This window comes from Theropithecus gelada, chromosome 4 (assembly GCF_003255815.1).
Source record: "Theropithecus gelada isolate Dixy chromosome 4, Tgel_1.0, whole genome shotgun sequence".
NCBI classification, from domain to species: domain Eukaryota; kingdom Metazoa; phylum Chordata; class Mammalia; order Primates; family Cercopithecidae; genus Theropithecus; species Theropithecus gelada.
Window position 1 is genome coordinate 31,873,743 of NC_037671.1, and position 26,512 is coordinate 31,900,254.

At 35.7% G+C, this 26,512-nt stretch overlaps 2 protein-coding genes across 2 annotated transcripts; both read left to right on the forward strand.

The window, feature by feature from the left end:
• The first annotated feature begins 8,077 nt into the window (after positions 1-8,077).
• On the forward strand, positions 8,078-9,432 carry LOC112623520 (olfactory receptor 2J1). The gene has a single exon (XM_025384052.1). It carries the CDS (start codon positions 8,402-8,404, stop codon positions 9,338-9,340), a length of 939 nt encoding a protein of 312 aa, XP_025239837.1. The 5' UTR covers positions 8,078-8,401; the 3' UTR covers positions 9,341-9,432.
• A 10,595-nt stretch (positions 9,433-20,027) lies between these two features.
• LOC112623534 (olfactory receptor 2J3) lies at positions 20,028-21,093 on the forward strand. Its single transcript, XM_025384070.1, has one exon. It carries the CDS (start codon positions 20,106-20,108, stop codon positions 21,039-21,041), a length of 936 nt encoding a protein of 311 aa, XP_025239855.1. The 5' UTR covers positions 20,028-20,105; the 3' UTR covers positions 21,042-21,093.
• Positions 21,094-26,512: the final 5,419 nt, after the last annotated feature.

Below are 26,512 nucleotides of genomic sequence, written 5' to 3' on the forward strand. Positions count from 1 at the left end.
TTCCTGACCTCTTAATATTCGCCATTCTAACTGGCGTGATATGGTATCTCACTGGGGTTTTGATGTGCATTTCTCTAATGACCTGTGATGAGCTTTTTTCAATGTTTGTTGGCCGCCTGTCTTCTTTTGAGAAGTGTCTGTTCATATCTTTTGCCCACTTTTTGATGGGATTGTTTTTCTCTTGTAAATTTGTTTAAGTTCCTTGTAGATTCTGAATATTAGACTTTTGTCTGATGGGTAGATGGCAAAAATTTTCTCCCATTCTGTAGGTTACCTGTTCACTCTGATGATAGTTTCTTTTGCTGTGCAGAACCCCTTTAGTTTGATTAGATCCCATTTGCCAATTTTGGCTTTTGTTGACATTGCTTTTGGTGTTTTAGTCATGAAATCTTTGCCCATACCTATGTCCTGAATGCTATTGCCTAGATTTTCTTCCAGGGTTTTATAATCCTAGCTACTCAGGAGGTTGAGGCAAGAGACTCGTTTGAACCTGGTAGGTGGAGGTTGCAGTAAGCCAAGACCGCACCACTGTACTCCAGCCTGGGCAACAGAGGGAGACTCCATCTTAAAAAAAAAAAAAAAGCTTGTTACTATTGTAGGAAGTAGGAAGGTTGAAGCCTTCATCTTTTTTTGAGTTAATATTAAATTCTCATTATTTACTGTGATATCTCTGGTAAAAAATAGTAGTAGTACACATGTGATTAAACAAATCCATATATGCGTTCAAGAATTTTAAAAAAATTTATATTTTGTCTGATCAGGCACTGTGGCTCACACATGTAATCCCAGCACTTTGGAAGGCCGAGGCGGGTGGATAACAAGGTCAGGAGTTTGAGACCAGCCTGGCCAACATGGTGAAACCTGGTCTCTACTAAAAATACAAAAATTAGCCAAGTGTGATGGTGCACGCCTGTAATCCCAACTACTTGGGAGGCTGAGGCAGGATAATTACTTGAACCTGGGAGGCGGAGGTTGCAGTGAGCCCGAGATTGTGCCACTGCACTCCAGCTTGGGCGACAGAGCAAGACTCTGTCTCGAAAAAAAAAAATATGTATTTTGTCATCATTGGGATTAAATTTTGGCCTGGTGTTCACTTTCTATATATGTCTATGAACAATTTAATAATGAGGTGAAATAGCCTTAAGTCTGATATATGATGCACCGACATAAAAATGGAAATGGCATGCACAAAGACACTTTACTTTCAGAACTATATTGGAAAATTTATGGAATTTTAGGTAAAATTGCACCTAAAATTGTGTTATTAGTGACTGTAAGTAGCAATGCTAAATTTATTGTACTTGATGAATGAATGTATTTAGGCTAGTCATGGTTACTTTGGTTTAAATGTCTAAATAACATCTTTAGTTTTAAAAATGTGTTTGTAATTTGTACTATTGATGGGGATATTCTTGGATTGCAGCGGTTGTTGGCAATGTGTGATTTGTGTTTTCTTATTTTACAGAATTATCTAATGTGATATACTAATTTTTACAGGTAATATTTATATATTTCTAATAATTGTATATTTGACAACCTACTAAAATGATTTGCTTTGGAAAAAAACTGAAAAACAATACTCAAACACGGCTGCCTGTGAGAGGCTAACTTCAACTTGAAGAACACACATTGATTGAAAAAAATATTTCATGCAAGTAGAAACTAAAAGACAGCAGGGATAGCTCTGCTTATATTAGACAAACTTAAAGTCCAAAACTATGAAAAGAGACAAAGAAAGTCATTACATGATCAAAGGGTGAATTCATCAAAAGGACATAACAATTGTAAATATATATGCACCTAATACCAGATCATCTAAATGTATAAAGAAAGTATTAGTAGACGTGAAAAGAATCAGACTGCAATACAATAATAGCAGGAGTTTTTCAATACTTCACTTTCAACGATGAACATATCATCTAGACAGATATCAATAAGGAAACACTGGACTTGAAATGTGCATTAGACCAAATGGACCTAACAGACATACATAGAACATTCCATCCAACAGCAGCAGAATACCCATTCTTCTCAAGTGCAAATGGGACATTATCCAGGATCAAATATTAGGGAACAAAATAAGACTCCATAGTTTTAAGAAGATTGAAATCATATCAAGTATCTTTTCTGACCACAAAGGTATGAAAGTAGAAATGAATAATAGGAGAAAATTTGAAATATTTACAAACATGGAAATTAAACAACATGCTCCTGAATAAACAATGGGTTAAAGAAAAAATCAAAATAGAAGTTAAAAAATATCTTAAGACAGATCAAAATGAAAACACAACATACCACAACTTACGGGGTGTAGCAAAAGAAGGTATTAGCAAGAGGAATGTTTATAGTAATAAATGCCTATATTAAAAAAGAAGAAAGATCCCAAACAAACAGCCTAATGTTACATTTCAAGAAACTAGAAAAAGAGAAGAGCAAACTAATCCCAAAGTTAGCAGAAGGAAGGATATAACAAAGATCAGAGCAGAAATAAATAAGAGACTAGAAAACAATAGAACACATTCACAAAATGAAGACTTGAATTTTTGAAAAGATAAAAACGATTGACAAAAATTTAGTAGACCAACTAAGAAAAAAAAAGAAGACTCTAATAAAGTCAGAAATGAAAGAGGAGACATTGAAATTGAAACTACAGAAGTACAAAAGATCGTAAAAGAATACTATGAACAATTTTACACCAACAAATAGGGTAACCTAGAAGAAATGGTTAGATTTCTAGAAACATAACAAGAATGAATCATGAAAAAATAGAAAATCTGAACAGACTAATGAGTAAGGAGGTTGAATCAGTAATAAAAGTCTCCTACCAAAGAAAAGCCCAGAATATGATGGATCTTGTGTTCATGGTTTGGAAGAATTAATATTATTAATATGTATATACTACCTAAAGTGATACACATAGTGCAATTTCTATAAAAGTTCAATGACTTTTTTGTTTCACAGCAATAGAAAAAGCAATTTAAAAATTCGTATGGAATGACAAAAACCCCAAAGTAGCTGAAGCACTTTTGAGCAAAAAGAACAAAGCTGGAGGCATCACACTACCTGATTCAAAATATATTACAAAGTTATAGTATTCAAAACAGAAAGGTACTGGCATAACAACAGACATAAACTCATGCATTTGTGGTTAATTGAGTTTTGCCAAAGATGCCAAGAATAAACACATTATGGAGAAAGGGCAGTATCTTTAATGAATGATGCTGGGAAAATCAAATACCCAAATACAGAACAATGAAATTGAAACTTTATTTCACACCATATGCAAAAATCCACTAAAAATGGTTTAAAGATTTAATTGCGTGACCTGAAAATGTAAAACTACTGGAAGAAAATATAGGAAAAAATGTCCTTGAAATTAATCATGGCAATAATTTATTGGTGATGATCTCAATACCACAGGAAACCAAAGCAGAAATAGACAAATGGGATTACCTCAAACCAAAAAGCTTCTGTATAACAAAGTAAACAACAGATTGAAGAGACAACCCATGGACTGGGAGAAAATATTTACAAACCATACATGGTTAATATTCAAAATATGTAAGAAATGCAAACAACTTAAATTTGTTAGCAAGAAAGCAAAGAACCCCATTTAAAACTGAGCAAAAGATTAATGGACATTTTTCAAAAGATGGCATAAAAGATTAACAGATGTATAAAAAAATTCCTCAACATCACTGATCATCAAGGAAATGCAAATTAGAACCACAATGAGATATCACTTCATACCTGTTAGAATGGCTACATCAGTAAAATAAGAGGTAATAAGTATTGGCAAGGATGTGGAGAAGGGAATCCTTATATACTAATGGTAGGAATGTAAATTAATACAGCCATTATTGAAATCAGGATGGAGATTCCTCAAAACAAAGATAGGATTACCATGTGATCCAGCAACTATATTTCTGGGTACATAGCCAGAGAGACTGAAATTAGAATGTTAAAAATATATTGGTAGATTTTCCTTTAATTTGGTCTTAATGCCTCTCTTTGAAGAGTGGCTAGAACCTCTAGCCCTGCTCTGATGGGCTCCAGTGGAGGTGGTTGTGGTTGTGGATGTTTTCAGTGTTGTTTTCATGGAATAATTCTATATCCTGATGGAGAGCTAATGCCTAATTGTCCTATTTATGACCAGGTTTCCCCTCACTGGAAACTTGTTTTCACTGGCAGACACCCTTGTGGCTCTTGTCTGACTAGTGTGTCCAGTTCATTCCTACCAAGATCACCACTCTCTAAGAGAGCCTTGTCCACAAAAGAAGTTAGTTTCAGTTGTGTCAGTCAGGTGAGAGGCAAGTAAACAAAACATGTAATAGAAGTAGTTTTATTACTTAAAGATCCAGAGAGAAGAGGGCAACTTTCCTCACAGGTCTAATGGGAGAAGGGGCAGGCCGCAGAGACACGCATGCTCAACCAGTGGGTGGGTAGCAAGAGACAGTGAGTGACAGCCGAGAAAGCCAAAGCCTTTACTGGAGTACACAGCATTACTCAAGCAGGGAGTAACTGATTGGTGGGTTTGGAGCAAGCAGGCACGAGTTCTTGGGAGTCATGTTGTATTGAGGGGTGTTCACTGCCGCAAATCTGCAGTCCATGTGGGGTGTGGGGATCAGTGGGGTAAGTCAAGCAGGTTGTATCCAGGTGTCCCATAGGGAGGTGGAAACCAAGAGGTCAAATACCTGGATTGACCACCTTGAGAAACTGGGAGAGGAGAACTCGAAATTGTGTTGAGGGTGACTAAGCCCTGCTTCTGGTATGAGAAAGTTCAACTTATATTGAAAATAAACACTGAGGCAACATAAAATCATAAGAATTCACTACAGTTATTTGCACTACCATGTTCATTGTAGCATTATTCACAATAGCTGAGATATGGAAGGACCTTAAATGTCCATCAATGATAAAGAGATAAATATGTAAAAGGGATATAATGTGATATATATGTACCACATTATCTACATAAAATGGAATACGATTCAGCCTTAAAGAAAAAGGGAAATTCTGTCTTTACAACAACATTCATGAACCTGCAGGACATTATGCGAAGTGAAAGAAGCCAGGCACAGAAAGACAAATACCACATGATCTCACTCATATGTGGAATCTAAAAAAGTTAAACTCATACAGGTGGAGAGTAGAATGATAGCTACCTGGGGGGCAGGGGATGGAGAAAGGGGGGATTTTAAACAAGTAGATTTTAAATGTTCTCACTATAAGAAAAATAAGTATGTGAGGTAATGACTGTGTTAGCTGGACTGAATCATTCTGTATTGTACATATATATATCAAAATATCACATTGTATCTAATCAATATATAGAATTATTGTGTGTCGATTAAAATAAAATAAAAGATTGGAGTAATATTCAAGATATTTTTAACCTGTTGCAGGAAAAATCTGGGAATTGAATTTAAAAGACAACTAATCATAATTAAATCAATCTTAAGAGCAAATTTCTGTATTGCTGAAAGAAAATCTTTGCAACATCTTTAAACACTCTGGGATTTCCCAGTGGTACACAAGCAAAAGTTTAATGTAATACAAAGTTATTGGTAGTAATGGCATCTAGTAAAAACATAAATGCCTCATAAAAAAAATAAAAGACAACTGGGAAGGCATAAATAATATAGGTCAGTCTGAAAGAGCACGCCATTAGTAAGGAACAGATACACAGTTTAGTCTTTATGTATTCTAGTTTTTCTGTTGAGTGCTCTTAAATAACTCCTTTTTTCCAGTTGTCTTGTAAATTTGACCCTTAGCCCCATGGAAAACTGAAAAAAGAAATCAGATGGCTTAGTAAAACCCATTCCCTTTATTGTAAATATAACTCACAGCATCTTTTCCCATGTTTGTTGGTGATAAATTCACTGTCATCACAGTGAATCATGCTGAACATATGCTGAAGATATTTCTGTGAAAAGTTTTGTACTGAGAACATCACACCAGGACAACTCCTTGAAGGGCATTAATTGCAACTTTGAGATTTATAATCCCAAAGGCCCCAGTCAATGAAAGAGTATCCCGTTATTCTTTTTGTTTCCATAAAGATTGCATTTGCTCTGGGATAAAGGGTCCATCCCCTGATGCCTTGAATGCCCTAAAGTATTCCCACATTCTGCTAAAAAGCAGATCTTTTGGACAAACTCAGGCTGTCTTTTCTGTAGCAATGACAACCACAGTTATTTCCAGACTCTGTTGTCCATAGTTAGATTTAAAACATTGGCAAAAATGTTATAAGAAGGCAATTAGGTTGATGTTTTTAGGTTGTACAGCAACCAGAGAGCCCCTTCGTCAGTTTATACATGATGAGGTCATAGGTCAGGAGGAGAGTGACAGGAAACAGGGACAAGCACAGGAAGGTCAGTACTGAAAGAAGTTGGTGCACTTCTTAAGGAGTAGACAGCTTCCATATTTCAAAATTGCAGAAAATGTAGATTTTAAATGTTCTTACTACAAAACAATGATGGGTGTGAGGTGATAGATACATTAACTCGTTAATATAATCATTCTATAATGTATATACATATCAAAACATTACAATGTACTCCATAAATATATATAATTATTACTAGTCAATGAAAAATTAAAGAAAACAAACCAGATATAGTATAAAGGAATGAATAAGACACGAATTGGGAAAATGTCTCTTAGTAGTAATTGAGGAAAGAAGAGACACTCAGGCATCCATTTTCCCTACAGTGTTTGATTTAAAAGAAGAGAGAAGGTATTTTATTCCACAGCTCATAGAAGCTACATTTGATAGGGTCTTCATTTCCCTCTTTTCCACGAAGAAGAAAATCAAAGCTACGAACTTGTCTCTACATGAGTTTTTTTTTTTTTTGTCCCTTATTTCCTATCCCTTTTATCAACTCTGGAAGAAGGCTGAAAGACGGTTTATACAACAGAAAAATATCAGATTTCACCTTTTAATTACTGTAGTAAGGAACTCAGGCAGCTGCGTTAGGAAAGAAAAATTATGCCTGCATTAGCAAAAATATCAGCATTAGAGTTCAAGTATCTTACAGAATATTACCTTTCATCCTAGGGAAATTTTAAAAAAAATTCTTGCAATTTTTTCATGATTTCTCAAAAGGTAATAATCATTCCATTACCAATAATATGGAAAAGTGTACAGATATCTTTGTACCTGTCTGGAGCATTTGCACAGACTTAGCCCAAGTTCAACGTTCCTAGTTCTCCAGCTGTAACTCAACTAATTGCGCAAACCTTTACATCTTTTTCAAGTGTGAAGATTAGAATATTTGAGTCGTTAAAAGTTTTTCAGAACACTGAAGGTGAGTCAGGTATAAATAAATTTGTCTTTTGTCATATTTTATCAGAGAGTATGAGAGGAAGAGTTGGCTGTGGCAGGAGGGGAGCAGAAGGGGGATGGCAATGCTATTTAGGAATATTGAAGAAAACCCAAAAATACAAATCATAAATTGTGACTCAGAATTTAAAGTATAGTTCAGTTATTGGCCTAAAGCATATACAAGTTTTTAGAAACCATGTTTAAGTCTTCTTATCCCTGTCTAACAATCCTGTGTTGTACATTCCTTCAATTTCAAATGCCACATTCAGATCTGCTCTTCACTGTTGTGTATCGAAACACTCTTCCTTTCTCTCTTACCCCTCCCTAGGGTTTTGTTAGACTCTGTAATCTTTTTCTCTTCCAATAATAATTACAGCCCCATTTACTTTTGGAAGCATTCTATCACTGATATCTCTACTCTATTTTGCTTTATTAATCAGCTTTGCTTATATTGTGAACTTTTATAAGTTGGTGTGTGTGTGCATATGTCTGTTTAAACCTTCATTTGCATGTTATTTTATTTGTCTAGAAATAAACTGCTAGCATAAATAAATGAATATCATTTAATTCTTTCTATAATCATATTCAATTATTTCTTTTCAGTTAGTATTAATATTTTAAAGTGACTACCTAATTGATTTTTAATATGGTAAATTTCTATCTATAAGTAAGATTATTATGACTGCAGTTATTCCTTTCTCTGTAACTGCAAAACGGGAAATAGTCTGAAAATGCAAAAAAACCAATTTAACTTTTTAAAATAAAAAATTATTTTGTTAAATATTATCTTTCTGATTATGGAATATCTTAGTCTTGATTTATCCAAATGTTAACTCAGGGATGTATATAAAATAACTCAGTAACTTGAAAAGCTATTGCTGGTATCCACAGCTGGAAAAATATCTCAATGAAGCATATAAAGGAAACTGCATAAAAATTCTACTGCCATAATGGTGCACACTATCTGGAATTGGGATACTTTTTTCTCCAATATGTTTGCAAGTGAGCGGTTGACAATGCATGGACAGACTTTGAGTTTATGTGATTCTTTCTTTAGGTACAGGAAAAATAAGAATGATGATGGAAAAAAATGCAAGTTTTGAAGACTTCTTTATTCTACTTGGATTTTCTAACTGGCCTCATCTGGAAGTAGTTCTCTTTGTGGTTATCTTGATCTTCTACTTGATAACACTGATAGGAAACCTGTTCATCATCATCCTATCATACCTGGACTCCCATCTCCACACTCCAATGTACTTCTTCCTTTCAAACCTCTCATTTCTGGATCTCTGCTACACCACCAGCTCTATCCCTCAGTTGCTGGTCAACCTCTGGGGCCCGGAAAAGACCATCTCTTATGCTGGTTGTATGGTTCAACTTTACTTTGTTCTTGCACTGGGAACCGCAGAGTGTGTCCTACTGGTGGTGATGTCCTATGACCGTTATGCAGCTGTGTGTAGACCTTTGCATTACACTGTCCTCATGCACCCTCGTTTCTGCCGCTTGTTGGCTGCGGCTTCTTGGGTAAGTGGTTTTACTACCTCAGCACTTCATTCCTCCTTTACTTTCTGGATACCCCTATGTGGACATCGCCTAGTGGATCATTTCTTCTGTGAAGTTCCAGCACTTCTGCGTTTATCATGTGTTGATACCCATGCAAATGAGCTGACCCTCATGGTCATGAGCTCTATTTTTGTTCTTATACCTCTCATCCTCATTCTCACTTCCTATGGTGCCATTGCCTGGGCTGTACTGAGCATGCAATCAACCACCGGGCTTCAGAAAGTGTTTGGAACATGTGGAGCCCATCTTATGGTTGTATCTCTCTTTTTCATTCCAGTCATGTGCATATATCTCCAGCCACCATCAGAAAATTCTCCTAATCAAGGCAAGTTCATTGCCCTCTTTTATACTGTTGTCACACCTAGTCTTAACCCTCTAATCTACACTCTCAGAAACAAGGATGTAAGAGGAGCAGTGAAGAAGCTAATGGGGTGGGAGTGGGGAATATGACAGGGAAATCATGTTGGCTGTTGTTATTTTTCTTAGGGTCTTGTCCATGTTGAAAGGTGGTTTCCCTGCTTCTTTGTGATTTGTTTTTCGTCTAACAGTTTACAAAACATGGAATAGTTCAGTCCCCCATTTGTTGCTCTTTTTAATATTTAGTTCTGAAATATTATGTTGAGATAAAGTTTTTGATTAGTACCACTCTGGTCTTTTACAATTCTATATTTATTTCCATGAAAATTGTGTACTGTGGTTTCAACATAAATAAATGTGTGTGTGAATAATTATAAGGAGATTATTTAAAAAATATTGGAAATATTTCTGACAATGTGCTAAATTATGAACTGACCATTGATATGTACAGGAAGAGAAGGGCAATATTGCAAAGACGTATGCTAAAGAAGTTTCTGGTTATTGAATAAACCTTAAATGAAGCTAAAAATAGTCACAGCAAAGAAAAATGGTAAACATAAAGAATAACACTGTTTATTATATGGTAAAGGACGTATCATAATTTTTTGGTTGAAGTTCACTTTTTAAAGACACTAAGTTACTTAAATGTTAAACCTAAAACCATAAAAACCCTAGAAGAAAACCTAGGTAATACCATTGAGGACATAGGCATGGGCAAGGACTTCATGTCTAAAACACCAAAAGCAATGGCAACAAAAGCCAAAATTGACAAATGGAATCTAAGTAAACTAAACAGCTTCTGCACAGCAAAAGAAACTACCATCAGAGTGAACAGGCAACCTACAGAATAGGAGAAAATTTTTGCAGTCTACTCATCTGACAAAGGGCTAATATCCAGAACCTACAAAGAACTCAAACAAATTTACAAGAAAAAAACAACCCCATCAAAAAGTGGGCAAAGGATATGAACAGACACTTCTCAAAAGAAGACATTCATACAGCCAACAGACACATGAAAAAATGCTCATCATCACCTGCCATCAGAGAAATGCAAATCAAAACCACAATGAGATACCATCTCACACCAGTTACAATAGCAATCATTAAAAAATCAGGAAACAACAGGTGCTGGAGAGGATGTGGAGAAATAGGAACACTTTTACACTGTTGGTGGGACTGTAAACTAGTTCAATCATTGTGGAAAACAGTGTGGCGATTCCTCAAGGATCTAGAACTAGAAATACCATATGACCCAGCCATCCCATTACTGGGTATATACCCAAAGGATTGTAAATCATACTGCTATAAAGACACTTGCATACGTATGTTTATTGCAGCACTATTCACAATAGCAAAGACTTGGAATCAACCCAAATGTCCATCAGTGACAGACTGGATTAAGAAAATGTGGCACATATACACCATGGAATACTATGCAGCCATAAAAAAGGATGAGTTCATGTCCTTTGTAGGGACATGGATGCAGCTGGAAACCATCATTCTTAGCAAACTATTGCAAGAACAGAAAACCAAACACTGCGTGTTCTCACTCATAGATGGGAATTGGACAATGAGATCAGTTGGACACAGGAAGGGGAACATCACACACCGGGGCCTATTGTGGGGAGTGGGGAGGAGGTAGGGATAGCATTAGGAGATATACCTAATGTAAATGACAAGTTAATGGGTGCAGCACACCAACATGGCACATGTATACATATGTAAAAAACCTGCACCTTGTGCACATGTACCCTAGAACTTAAAGTATAATAAAAAAAAGACACTAAGTTATATAATTTACCCTGTAGGTCTACATACTTGTCACAGTGAACAGTAAACTAATATCTTTTTAAAATGGCTCATTCATTCTTCTGTCCATTTATTCATTAACTCATTCTTCATTAGCTAAATCTGTTTGAATGTGTACTCTCTCCCAGTTTGTGAAATTCTTGGTAACATGTATAAATATAACATACTTTGTCTGAACAAAACGCACTTTCTGTCGGGAAAAATGGCAACTTAAGATAAAAGATGAAGTGTCTGTACATGGCTTAATTTGTCACTGGGGTTAATGCTAATAAATTAAGATAGCTTTTAAAAATCAGAAACAATATACTCTGATTACTCTTTAGATTGTATACATCTTTCACTTTTTAAAAATCAAAAACAAAACAAGAAGTTTGGCAATAAACTCTGAAAATAAATACCAATTCATAGCTCCTGGAGGAAGAGAATGCTATTAAATGAAGCAAAACAGAATATGTGCTTAATTTGCTTTAGTTGGCTTAGTCAATGACGTATTGAAGACAGCTTAAAACTCTTAACATCCTTGTTCTTTGCTGAATAGCATTATTAAAAAAATTATTTACTTTGATTTTATTTTTTCCAGCTTTACTGAGGCACAAATAAAATTACATATATTTAATGTGCACAATGTGATTATATATAAATCAAACCGAATTGTGAAATTATTACCACAATCAAATTGACACATCCATCATCTCACATAGCTACTGTGTGTAGGGGGAGCAGGGAGGGTCAGGACACTTAAGATCTAATCTCTAAGCAAATTTCAAGTATACAGTACAGTTTTATTAACTATAGTTACCATAATCTACATTAGATCTCCAGAATGTATTCATCTTATAACAGAAAGTTTGTACCATTTGACTGTCCCTCCACTCCCCACCCTCCAGCCCATGGCAACCACCATTCTATTCTCTGCTTCTGTGGGTTCAGTTTTTAAATTTTTTTTGATACAGGATCTCACTCTGTCTCACAGGCTGGAGTGCAGTGGTGTGATCTTGGCTCACTGCAACCTCTGCCTCCCAGCTTCAAGCAACTCTCCTGCCTCAGCCTCCCCAGTAGCTGAGACTACAGGCACCCGCCACCACACCCAGCCAATTTTGTATTCTTAGTAGAAACAAGTTCTCATCATGCTGACCAGGCTGGTCTTGAACCCCTGGCCTGAAAAGATCCACCTGCCTTGGCCTCCCAAAGTGCTGGGCTTACAGGCGTGAACCACTGTTCCTAGCTGAGTTCAAAGTTTTTAGATTCCACATGTAAGTGTTATCATACTTTTTTTTGTCTTTCTGTGTGTGGTTTATTTCACTTATCACAATATCCTCCAGTTCATCCATGTTATAACAAATGGCAGGATTTTCTTTTTATTGGCTGAATAATATTTCTCTCTCTCTCTCTCTCTCTCTCTCTCTCTCTCTCTCTCTCTCTCTGTGTGTGTGTGTGTGTGTGTGTGTGTGTGTGAGATCAGATTTTCTTTATCCATTCTTCCATCAATGGATGCTTAGATTGTTTCTTCATCTTGGCTATCACGTATAATGCTGCAATGAACACGGGGGCATAGATACCTCTTCGAGATACTTACTTCATTTTTCTTGGATAAATACCCAGTGGGATTGTTGGGATCACATCACATCTCACACAGACTTCACAAAATGTGAGAACGTAGATTCCTCCTGCCTCCATGGAAATCTTGCCATTTTGTAATATGTCATGTGTCACTCCAGCTTCTCATGATCTACAAGACTCTTTTCTTTTCAAATTTATTGAAGTATAATTTATGTACAATGAAATCTACATTTTAAGTATACAGTTCAATGAATTTTTTCATATTTTCTTTTCATTGTATTTTTGTTAGACATCAAATATTGGATTTAATAAGCGATCAGAAAAAGTGTATAATTATAATCCTTTATACTATAACAGTACTATACAACTTATAAAGCACATTAATATACTTTGTTTCATTAGAATTTTGATCATCATAGAAACCCTAAAGCTTTGTTGACTATTAGCCTCTTGAAACAAAGGAAAAATAAGATATAAACATTGTTGTTCCTACATTAAAGGTTAGGAAATTGAGTCTCAGAGAGATTAAGTAGTCTTGTCTAAACGCACACACTAATAAATGGCAAATTTGAGTCTCAAAGACAGGTCTCTCAATATCAGATTGAAAGACTAGTTCAGTGAGTTTGACAAATGTATAATTGTGTAAATACCACCACAATCAAGATCATAGGACATTTCTATTACTCCCCAAAGAACTCGTTTTGTCTTGTAGTCAACTCTCCCCTTTTAGTTATAGGCTGAGGCAGCATTAATTTTCTCTAAATGTACTTGGTTTTTCCATTTTTAGAATTTCAAATAATTGCAATCATGCAGTATGTAATCTTTGGGTATGTCTTGTTTCATTTAGTGTGATGTTTTTGACATTTATTATGTTGCTACATGTATCAGTTACTTTTTCCTTTTTATTGCTTGTTAGAGCTCCATTATATGAATATGCTACAATTTATCCATTTATCTGTGATGGGCTTTGGGAGTATTTAAAATTTTTGGCTATTATGAATAATGCTGCTATGAAAATTTGTACGCAAGTGTTTGTGTGGATGCATGTTTTCACTTAATTTGGGTAAATACCTTTTATTTGTACCTCTCCAGGAGGACCACATGCTTAGTGTATATTATCTTTATGAACTACTGCAAAAATGTTTTCAAAGTGGCTGTCCTATTTTCACTTCAAACAGCAGTGTATGAGAGTTCCAACTGAACTCACATTCTTTCTAATACTTGGTGTTGTCAGTGTTTATACTTTTTACCTCTTAAGTTAGGTTACCTGTGGCTATAATTTGCATTGAGGGATGTCGACGTTGACCATCATTTTGTGTGCTTTTCACATGCTTCTTATACGTTATTTTGTGTAGTTTCTGTTCAGATATTTTACTCACTTTAAAAATTGCATCATTTGTCTTCTTATTGTTGAATTTGAAGTTCTTCATATATTCTGAACTCAAGTCCTTGGTCAAACAAATCTCTAGGGTACATGTGCACAATGTGCAGGTTTGTTACGTAGGTGTACATGTGCCATGTTGGTTTGCTGCACCCATCAACTCGTCATTTACATTAGGTATTTCTCCTAATGCTATCCCTCCCACATCCACCCCTGCCCTCACAGGCCCCAGTGTGTGATGTTCCCAGCCCTGTGTCCAAGTGTTCTCATTGTTCAATTCCCACCTATGAGTGAGAACATGCGGGGTTTGTTTTTCTGTCCTTGCGATAGTTTGCTGAGAATGATGGTTTCCAGCTTCATCCATGTCCCTGCAAAGGACATGAACTCATCCTTTTCTATGGCTGCATAGTATTCCATGGTGTATATGTGAATTTTCTAGACCTCAACTCTGACTGAGCTTCCTATCTATAATGCTTTAATAGTTTGTGATCTACTCTAATTCACATTCCTCCCATACAAAGCACTCGAATTAAAAGAAGCTCATCAGAGATCATTTACTATAATTTATTCCTTTTGATTCCTCAGATGTGACTTTCACTGTGTTTTATTTATCTGAGTGTGTATTGCAGAGAAAAAAGTTGAGAGTTACTGCCTTAGAAATACTTTGCTGTAATTAAATCATGTTATGCCATCTGTATTTTCACAAGTTACTAACATCACACCTAAAAATGTTAACATTTGCTGGTACCCAGTAGATTGGCAGGGGCTAAAAACTCTCCTACAAGTCTAGTTACCAAAACATGAAAAATATTGGAGCTTGGTACAATCTCCTACAGACCAGGATATCAGACATTTCCTGAATTTTGATAACTGATTGAATTCTGCTAGTCCCCACAAGTTGTAGGATCACTGGTTAAATTCTTCTCCAATAAGACAGAGAAATTTAAGCATATGATTATATGACTATTTAATCATATTTATCTTAAATAACATGTAATATATTTTAAAGTAAACTGGAGTGATATATACCAAGCTCATGGTAATTGTCTCTGGATTTAGTGTTGTGTCAGAGAGTGACAGTTAAAGGGGATATGAACTTTATCTCTGACACTTTATGTGCTCAAAATGCTGAAAATAAAAATGGCAAAATTTATGGTTGATGATTCTGAATGATGGGAATATAGATGTTTATTTTTAATATTTTAGATATCTAAAATAAAGGATGAAGAAATAATGTAGAATGCCTTGTTAAAATATCAGTTCAAGTTAAAATTCACTCTAATGGTAATAGCAGCTAGCATGTATTGAATGACTATGCACTAGGCATAGAGGATAATGTTTACATATTTTTCATATTGAGTTTTTGCAGCAATCAAGACTACTGAAGCCAAGACCATTTCAGTTGCTTCACATAAGTGGACAGGAAAATACCTGATCCTGCTCTCAAAATTACTGACTTTAAAACATAATTGTATTGTAAATGTGACTTGATTTTCATACCGAGACTTTGTTTGGTACACATGGTATCACCTAGATGCAATGTAACAATTGAAAAATCTTCATTAATTTATAAACTCATGATGTGCTTTTTTTTTTTTTTTTTAAAACACGGGATGGAGATAGCTATCACAGCTAATTTAACTTTTTAATATATTTCAGCAAAGCTTTTAACAAGACATCAAAAGAAATTTTTGATAACAATATTTTGGAAATATTAAATAATTTTGTTAAAAGTTTTCTGAGTTTGGTAGTGACCTTCTGAGTATAGTTTGAATGGTCTTCAAAGGTAATTTTTAACACCTTTGCAGGGCTGAACTTGGCCTTGAATTTTAGAGATGTTAGACACAATTAAAGAATTCAAATTAATAAAACAAATATGTATAATGTAGTCTTTATATTTCCTTTTTAAAAATGTTTCATGCCTTTTCCCATTCCCAAATTAGACTACCTGACAAGCTACATCTCAAATTTGGCCCCTACCATACTGAAGAATTGGGGAAGAAGTTTCAGGTAACTCAAGATAACCCATTCCTTTCCCTGTAAATACAGCTCAAAGCGTTTTTCTCAGTGATAGCTGGACTATAGATTCCTTGTCATCTTAGTACAACAATGTGGCATCATGCCAAGAGTATCACTGAGAAACTGTTCTAACCAGGACAACTCCTTGAAGGGCATTAATTGCCGCTTTGGGATTTACCCTCCCAGTAGCCCCAGTCAAGGAAAACAAGTCACATTCTTTTGTTTCCAAAAAGGGCCCATTGGACTCTGAGATAAAGGCCCATCCCTTGATACACTGAAAGCTCTTATAAGTTTATCTTTTGGGTAAAACTAAATTTTTTAGTAGACTCAGAGCTTTCTTTTCTATAGCAATGATAGTCATAGTTACATTCAGACTGTTTTCCTAAATGATGTAGTAGATGAGGGAAGTGTAGGCATTTATGTTGGTGATTTCAAGGTGATAACAATCAGAGATCAGATCAGTCTGTGCATGATGAGGGAAACAGTTGGGAAGACAATATACAAGGAATGTGGACAGACACAGGAAGGGCAGAGTGAAAGGCATTGTTTGAGTACTGCTTAAGTACTAGGTAAGACTATAAAGAAATATTATAAGAATAAAAAAACTTGGCCAGTGACATGGGGATGGGGAAAAGATGTCATTTTCTCCCTCCATTATACCTGATTTCCAAAACTAGAGAGGATCATTTATTCCTAGTCCATGAAAGCAACTTTTAACTTTTAATTTTTGTGGGTACACATTAGGCATATGTATTCATGGGGTACATGAGAATTTTTTTTTGATAATTTCTTCCTTTTTATTTTTTGTAGAGACAGGGTTTCACTTCATTGCCCAGGCTAGTCTCAAACTTCTGGGCTCCAGAGATCCACCCACCTTGGTCTCCCAAAGTGTTGGGATTACAGGCGTGAGCCACGGTGCCGGACCCAGGTATTTTTGACACAGGCATACAATGTGTAATAATCAGAGCAGACTAAATGGAGTATACATCACCTCAAGCATTTATCCTTTCTTTGTGTTAAGGATAACTTAAATTTTTGATAAGGCTTTTAATTTTTGATAAGGCTTTTATTTTCTGCCCCACCAGTAAGAAGAAAATTAACCCAGAAAAATTCCTACCTTTTCCTTACTTGCATCTGGTAATTTTTTTTCTTTTTTATCTCATATCTCATTCTAACCTCCCTATGTAAGACTGCTGAGGGATGGGTCATGCAATTGGCAAAGATATCTCACAGCTGCCTCTTGTTTTAGTTAATGTACTAAATTATCGAGGCAACTGTAAGAAAAAAGAAAATTATATCTGCATGAGAGGAAGTAACTATAACATTTGTGTTCATATTTATCATGATGTATTATCTCCCATTCTAGAGAAATTTTTGAAAATCTCTTGGAAAATTTTCATCTTCCCTCTAGGGCTATGACCTTTAAGTGAAGTAATCTTCACGATTTACTCTTTGACTATTGCTATTTTTTGATTCAGCTGTAGTTTTTAAAATTTTCTTTTAAAACAATGTGCAGACTGATTTTCCTGGATGGTTTCTAAGTAGTTGAAAGTAATCTAGATGAGTGCAACAACTGGCTAATGATTATTTACATTACCAAGTCTATTAATAGGGTCTGAAGTCAATCTTTTAATCTTGGGACCAAACTGAATGTTCCAAACTTTTCTGCTGAAACTCAACCAATTCGCTACTCCTGACATCTTTTTCAGGAGTTGCATTTATAAAACAGGAGCGATTAAGAGACCCCCAAAAGAGGCAATCACAGGTGGCTCCACAACGATTTCTTTCTTCCTGTGCCATAGCCAATTGGGAGGTATAAGAAAAATAACTGACTGTGGGAGGAATGAAATAGAGGGCATGTGGCAAAGCTGGAAGAAGTGAAGAATTCAGAGAAAAAGGGATAAATAGTGGGTTACTATGCCTGACACAATAACTATATAACAAAAGTAAGTATTATGTTTTTCTGTGAAAGATTGAAAACTCACTGGAGAAAAAGCATCACCTAGGAGTCATAACTATTTGTAAGATATTATTTTATTTTTAACAAAAAAAGTAACATGAGATTCACTGGGCTCAGTGTATTAAATGATGAACAGCCACTTAATGATTCATTAAATATTCAGAACTCTCTAAATTGGAGAATAAATATGTACTAATTATAGCTCATGCTCAGAATTTATATACTATCTAAATTATTGTCCTAGAGAAAAATACATCATGTAGAAAGCTGCTTCAGGCCGTGTGGTTCAGCTTTGTGAACCCTGTGACAGACACACCTGCAACTCTAAGACCTTCACTCAGGCTCTTCTCCATTTTCCTGCCCCTCCCTCCCACCTTTCCTTCCTTCTCTGTTTTCTCACTGAATTTTTATCTTCCTTTCCCTAAAGTTTGAATCTTTTCAAATTCAGTTATACAATCACACATCCTTTAGAAGGTATTCTATCACTGTTCTCCCCAGAGTTTTAGCTGAGTTCATATCATGAATACCCATGCATTGATGAGCAATTGTCTGTGTCTTCTCTATTTGTATTCAATTTTTCAGTTTAGGAATACATTTTGAGTCCAAGTAAACAAATCAGAAGATCAGATTCTTATCTAATTGAAGCTAAACATTTTTTGTTTAGGTGAACATTTTGAAATAACGACTAAATTCAATATTTTCAACCTATCTTTTCATCCATGTGTAAGATTATTGGGGTTACAATGATTACGTTTTCCACAATCACACTTAAGAAAATAAACTGAAAATGCTGAAAAGAAAACTAAAGTTCCTTGTTTATTAACAAAGAGAGATTTTGTGTTTTATGGAAATTATCTTCCTTAGCTAGCGTAGGAATTTCTTTCAATTACCGTTTACCTAGATGTCACCCTAAAATGAATGAGAACTTGATAGTTATTTTTCTATAATAAGGCAAACATCTGAATAAAATATAAAGTTAAAAAATTATTTTGTATTTTTTTATTATGGTAAAATTTCAAACTTAGAGAAGAGTTGAAAAAAGTAGTATAAAAGACTAACATTTACCCTTTAACCAGATTGAGTATTAGTTTACATTTCCCCCCAGAGCTTTGTTATATCATCTATTATCTATCTATCTATCTATCTATCTATCTATCTATCTATCTATCTATCATCTCTTTTTTGGACTAGTTGAGAGTAAGTTGTAGATGACACCTTCCTTTACACCAAATACTTTATTCAGTGTTTTTTTGTCTAAGAAAAAGGATGGTACTTTACATAAGTCCAGCACAGTACCCAAATCAAGTCCAAACTGAGATTTCTTAAATTGTCTCAATAATTTTGTTAACAGCTAGTTTTTGAAAAAATGCAGGATTGTACACTGAGAAATCATGTCTCTCTAGTCTCCTTTCATCCGGACCAGTTCCTCACCCTTTATTTTTCTACTTAAGCTTGATAGTTCTGAATTGTATAGGCAAGTTATTTCTCTCAATTTGAGTTTTTCTCATGTATCTTCATTATTAGAATTAGTCTGCATTATTAGAATATTAACACAAATATCACTGAAGTGACATCATGTCCTGTTCAGAGCATCATCACAGCAGGCTCATGATGTTGGTTGTGCAAATACAGGCGATCTTAAGATCAATAAAATCACTTGGTTATGGTGGTGTCTGCCAGGTTTTTCTACTATAAACTTCACTGTTTTTCAGTTTGAAATTAACAAGACATTTGTGAGGAGATATCTTAGACTATTTTAGATATTTTAGATATTTGTACATATCCTGTTCCCCATCAAATTTTTATCCACTAGTTTTTGCAATCATTTATGTTTTTCTTAACACCATCACCCCTTCTATATTTGTTAATTAGGGATCTACTGTAGGGAATAGCTTTATCTTCACCATTCATGTATTTATTCTTTTACTTTTTATATCAGTATGAGCTTTATAATTCTTCTTTTGTTAAATTCATTACTACTAATGGTTAAATTGTCCTACAATTAAATGATGACAAACCCTTCAAACTGGCTTTTATTTTTTATTCAAGTGTGCTGATGTTTTTAGATCATTTGTTTACTCTTTTTTGAGTTTACCTGACTTTTTTTTTTTTCTCTCAGGTAATAGGAAATGAATGATGATGGAAAAGTCAATGCTAGCTCTGAGGGGTACTTTATTTTAGTTGGATTTTCTAACTGGCCTCATCTGGAAGTAGTTCTCTTCGTGGTTGTCTTGATCTTCTACTTGATGACACTGATAGGAAACCTGTTCATCATTATCCTGTCATACCTGGACTCCCATCTCCATACTCCAATGTACTTCTTCCTTTTAAACCTCTCATTTCTGGATCTCTGCTACACCACCAGCTCTATCCCTCAGTTGCTGGTCAATCTCTGGGGCCCGGAAAAAACCATCTCTTACGCTGGTTGCATGATTCAACTTTACTTTGTTCTTGCACTGGGAACCACAGAGTGTGTCCTACTGGTGGTGATGTCCTATGACCGTTACGCAGCTGTGTGTAGACCTTTGCATTACACTGTCCTCATGCATCCTCGTTTCTGCCACCTGCTGGCTGTGGCTTCTTGGGTAAGCGGTTTTACCAACTCAGCACTTCATTCCTCCTTCACCTTCTGGATACCCCTGTGTGGACACCACCAAGTAGATCACTTTTTCTGTGAAGTTCCAGCACTTCTGCGATTATCGTGTGTTGATACCCACGCCAACGAGCTGACCCTCATGATCACAAGCTCCGTTTTTGTTCTCATACCTCTCATCCTCATTCTCACTTCTTATGGTGCCATTGTCCAGGCTGTACTGAGGATGCAATCAACCACTGGGCTTCAGAGAGTGTTTGGAACATGTGGAGCCCACCTTATGGTTGTATCTCTCTTTTTCATTCCGGCCATGTGCATATATCTCCAGCCACCATCAGAAAATTCTCAAGATCAAGGCAAGTTCATTGCTCTCTTTTATACTGTTGTCACACCTAGTCTTAACCCTCTAATCTATACCCTCAGAAACAAAGATGTAAGAGGGGCAGTGAAGAGACTAATGGGGTGGGAGTGAGCCTGTGTACGTGTCATATTAACAATATAATGGAGTCTCCCCTCACAATGATTCATCCTTCTATTTATTTATCAATGATTCTTTTATTCACTCACTCTGTTAGCACTTGCTGAGCATGTACTCTCACAAGGTCCTGGAGTTCCTGGTGACAGGTATGAATAAAACACAGTCAGCCTAAATACCATTCACTTGTGGAGAAAACAGCTATGTAAAATCAAGATAAAACGTCTATACTGATGTTTTTCCATGGCACAAACCTAATGAATCAAAGACAGACTTTTCTTGATTGAAAATAAGGCATGAAACTTGTTGTAAATCTTGATAAAAGCGAAGTTATAATTCCTATGAAAAGATGATACTCTCAATTAAAAAATCTCTACAATATGTCTTTTAATTTCTTGCTTTTGGGGCAGAATACTTTTGTCTTCTCTCTTTAGTTTAGTTAAATACACAGCAAAATACTTCAAATCCTTTTCTCCAACACTGCTTTTTCTTTGTTGGATAGTAAATTTTGAGAGGAATTTTGGCCCATATTCTTTCATAGCCAATATCAATAGTAGGACGATAAGTTTTATGAATTGTAGCAAGAGAGTCTTTGAAGCAGTGTAGCAGAAGTCGGCATCTGAGATCCCTCTTTTTTGCAAGGCAGTGAGAAGTATACAGGAAGTAAAAGGAGCTGGTAAAGCAGAGCTATGTAGCTTATAAAGAAACGGTCATCACAGGTTTGGTACACTTAGGTGAGGTAAATGCTTGGAGCAACTGCATAACCTAAGGAACTATGGAGAACATTTGAGGCAAATAGAGCGCTAGGCTCTGAAAATGTCTTGAAGCAAATGGGCGTATGAGTGAATTATGTGAAAATATATTGGAAAAATTTTATGATACAAGCTGTCATATGGAAAAATGATAGTTTACTTTTACTTTAAAGCTTGATCTAATTTGAATATTTATGGTTAATAAGTATATTATGTATGCCAATATATGTGTTTCAAATGAATAAATATATTTCATAGAAGTTGTTGTTTTGTTCTATATATTATTGTCAACCATCTTCATCTGAAATAATCGTGCTATACCTAGAGCAATTTAAACTGACAGTCATAGTCAAATGAAGTGGAAAAATGACTAAAGGAGAATTCACTATAAAGTAACATACTTGCAATCCCTGAGTTTTCTCTATAACTCAAATGTCAGCTGTAGCTTTTGAGGCCTGTGAAATTTAGATATGATTGATTTGCACACGGTTTCCTAAATTATAAAAATAAAAACGCATCTTGGAACTTCCCTCCAATTTCTAGTGTGACTTGCAATTGCATTGATTCTGCTGACTTTATCTTCCTTCTGCATCTGTGACTCTTCCTTTATTTCTAACGAGGCATGAAAAATATGAGGCATGTGCCCTTGTCCTTAAGCTTACCCAAGAAATGAAGAACCAAGAATCGTGTATGTAAAATAACTTTTAGCAAACAATTGGGACCACACAGGGTAAAACATCACATAAAAACACATTTTTAAAAACTTAAAGAACATAGCTTAGCCCTTTGAACTATTTTCTACTATGGAAATTTTATGATTTGGAACACTTCCTGTAGCATCCTAGTTTCTCACCTACTAAAATCACCCCCCATTTTTATTAAGGATAAGTCAAAAAATTGTACTTATTTATGATATACAGTATAATATTTTGACATATGCATAATTATGCAATTATTATTTAAGCTGATTAACAGATCATTGACTCACATACTTGCTTGTTTTGTGGTGAGAACATTTAGGACCTGTTATCTTAGCAATTTTCAAGTGTGCATTACAGTACTATTAACTATAGTCACCATATTGTAGACTAGATCTCTTGAATTTGTTCCTTCCAACTGAAACTTTGTACTCTTTGACCAATATCTCCCCATTTTCCCTACTTCTCTCTACTCCTAACCCCTGACAAATATCATTAGACTACTCTGTGCTTCTATGAATTCACTTTATGTTGATTTCATATGTGAGATCATGCAGTATTTATTTTTCTGTGCCCTTTTACTTAGCAAAATGTCTTCAGGTTTGCCATGTTGTTGAAAATATTAAGAGTTGCTTCTTGTTTTCAGGCAGAATAGTATTCTATTTTATATATACTACACTTTCTTTATTCACTCATTCATTGATTGATTTAATACCTTGGCTATTATGAATTTGCTGTCATAAAAATGGGTGTGCAGACAGCTCTTCAACATAATGATTTAATTCTTTTGGATATATACCTAGAACGTACACAAATGGATCATATGGTAGTTCTATTTTTATTTATTTTTAATTTATATATTTAATTTAATTTTATTTTTTGAGACAGAGTCTCACTCTGTCACCCAGGCTGGAGTGCAGTGGTGGAATCTTTGCTTACTGCAAATTCTGCCTCCCGGGCTCAAGTGACACTCTTGCCTCAGCCTTCCGAGTAGCTGGAACTACAGGTGTGTGCCACCTTGCCTGGCTGATTTTTGTATTTTTAGTAGAGATGGGGTATCACCATGTTGGCCAAGCTGGTCTCAAACTCCTGACCTCAGGTAATCCGCCTGCCTCGGCCTCCCAAAATGCTGGGATTACAGTTGTAAGCCACCCTGTTTGGCAATATTTTAAACTTATTTAGGAACCTTCACAGTGTTTTCCATCATGGCTGTCCTAATGTACATTTCCAAAAACAGTGTATAAGGATTCCCTTTTCTCCATACTCTTCTCAACATCTGTTATCCTTTGTCTTTTTTCATAATAGACATTCTAACTGGTGTCAGGTATGAGGTGATATCTACTGGTGTGGACCTGGACTTTAGGTCCACTGGAGCCTCGAGCAGTGGGGACCAACCTGACCTGGTGCTAGAGCAGAACTTACTGCCTTAGAGGCTGGTCTGGAGTCTGGGTTTATGGGGCCCAGCTTATATGTACTGGTCTGGAGGCTAGGTCCTTGGGTACTGGCATGGGTCTTGGGGCTACAGAGTCTGACCTGGGGGGCCAACTGGCACTGGAAATTCCTATTTTGCCATTTTATTGATATCACTTCTCACTATCTAAATTTTCTTTTTTTTTTATTTTTAACTTTCTGTGCTCTTTTCTCCTTTTTCTCTTACAAAACATATACATTTTCTTTTATATGTATAGACTTTTTGTTTTCTTTTGGGAGGTTATAACATATTTAATGTTGAATCCTAGCCATATTAGCCTGTGCTATTTAATTTGTAATCTGAGAAATAGATCACTTACCAAAAATTCCACCAAAGATTAACACAGATATTATTGTTTTTATTGTTTTGTATTTTTCAAACCAGTTGAACAAACTTTATGCAGGTTTATCACAGGTAGGACAACAGGAATGAGTTTTCTCACTTTATCAAACTGAAGGGAAAAAGATAGGTGGCTTGCATAACTTCTGGCAACTTGTACGTGAAAAAAACAGGGTAAGGGCAATACCTTTTTAGCTTTGGAGGACCACTCCTATGTCAACAACACTGAAGGCAAAGTAGAAGCCCTGAGATGCTCCCCTTGTCAGCCCTAAACCTTATGAAAACGTTTGTGAACTGGGATTTCCAAAGTACACATGAATTTGTGCCACAAGCAACTTTACTGAAGAACTAACAGTGAAGCCAGCTTTTTCCCAGATAGGAATGAAGGTTAACTGCACTGAAGCATCAGCTTTTTTCACCCTGTAAATTTCTCCTCCCCATTCAGACAGATGTCTCCCAGTCTTTGTCTACTATATCTTATACTTATTGCTGTGTAGCATATTCTTACATACATGCTCAAATATCTTTCCTTATTTTAACTCTGCAGTACAGGATTATTGGCATAAATATGTCATCCAGGTAACCACAGAAAGAAGCTCTAAGCTCTGGCTTCCAGCCTAGGTATACTCCATCTCTACTCTGCTATGTGGCTCAGGTTCATATCTTCTGTTTTACATATGTGAGGCTGGAAAGGTGATTAGTGATCATATATTGTGAAAACATTACATGATTTCAAACATAACTTTCAAATACAAGTGATTATATACCAAGTATCATCCAACAATCACAAAAAACTCACAGAAAAGTTACAAAAATTGTAGAAAGACTTAACACTGAGCTTCACCAGATTTGAACAATGTTAGCATTTCAACATGGGTGGTTTATCATTCTCACTTTATACTAATATTAATATGCATTTAAAGTTTTTCTAAAATATTACAGAGTGTAATGCACATGTACCCTAGGTTGTCACAAGAATATTTCCAAAGAAAGTATCTAATCCAGGATCATAAGTTGGCAGTGTGATATCTCTTACTCCTCTTTAATTAGTAACTATTCCTCAGTCTATCTGTGTCTTTAATGCGCCTTATAGTTTTGAAGAGTACAGGCCATTTACTTTAACAAAATAATTATTTTTAACAAATAAGGGGGATTTATTGCTTATAAAACCAAAAAGTTCAGCAGCAGTGTGGGCTTCAGGCACAGTTTGATCAGTGCTCTGGACCAATATCTCTGCAGTTTCCTCAGCTGTGTCCTCTTCCATGTATTGGATTTGTCATCAAGTTGATTCCCCTCATAATCACGAAATATTGTCAGCAATAATCAGGCCTATATGCTTCCTTGTTCACATTCAAGAGGATGGATACCATCCTATAACCAATGAGCAAAAATGGCTCTTTATACAGAGCTTCATACTGAAGCATGAGTTGTCTGCACATTCCTGGCAACATGATTGGGACAAGGGGCAAAAATGCAATGATTGGCTGGGATTAATTGGGGGCCACTTCTGAAGCCAGGTTTTCAGTGAAAGGGCCATATATGCAAAGCCATCCCTCAAATGCACAAAGAGCAGATAAATCAAAGAAGGAGGCAGACAAATCTAGCTTGTTGGTTTGGGGTGATTTACCAAAGGAATTTACAGACATATATGTTGTCTTGGGTGGCCACAACATAGTTAGATTTCTGCACTGCAGTCCTCCAGATCTAGGGCTTGTGAGGAAAACATATTTGCTCTGAAAGAAACGTGTAGGTACCTACAGGTGCCACGGACTGTGCTTCCTACAACAGCGTCAAGGGTTGTTTTGCAGGAAACTTACAGTGATTTTATGTTCCTACATAAAGAGTAATATATCAACTTAACATCTGATAGGCATTCCTGGACTTGGAACTTGGGGTTATTCAGAAGTTACATGGAAGCTTAGCATTTAAAATAAAGTCACTCTTGTCCCTGCACTGGGAGTGGGGTTAATTTCATCCAAAGCACATGCTACACAATGTAGGAGAGATGGGATAACTATTGGGAGGCAACAATAATAGCATAGTCTCTATTGTCTGCATGAGAAAACTGACCACAACAGAACTAGTAAGTGATGAAGCTTGGATTCAAATTTGGGCTTTCTAACTTCATAGTGTGTTCTTAATCACTAGGCAATTTTTCCTACCTATAGATATCTGAACTCTTTAAAACAAGAAGGTGAGGATTCAGTA

What these genes read in the sequence shown, in the direction of transcription:
- LOC112623520 (XM_025384052.1), top strand. Translation starts at nt 8,402, where the DNA reads ATGATGATGGAAAAAAATGCAAGTTTTGAAGACTTCTTTATTCTACTT.
- LOC112623534 (XM_025384070.1), top strand. Translation starts at nt 20,106, where the DNA reads ATGAATGATGATGGAAAAGTCAATGCTAGCTCTGAGGGGTACTTTATT.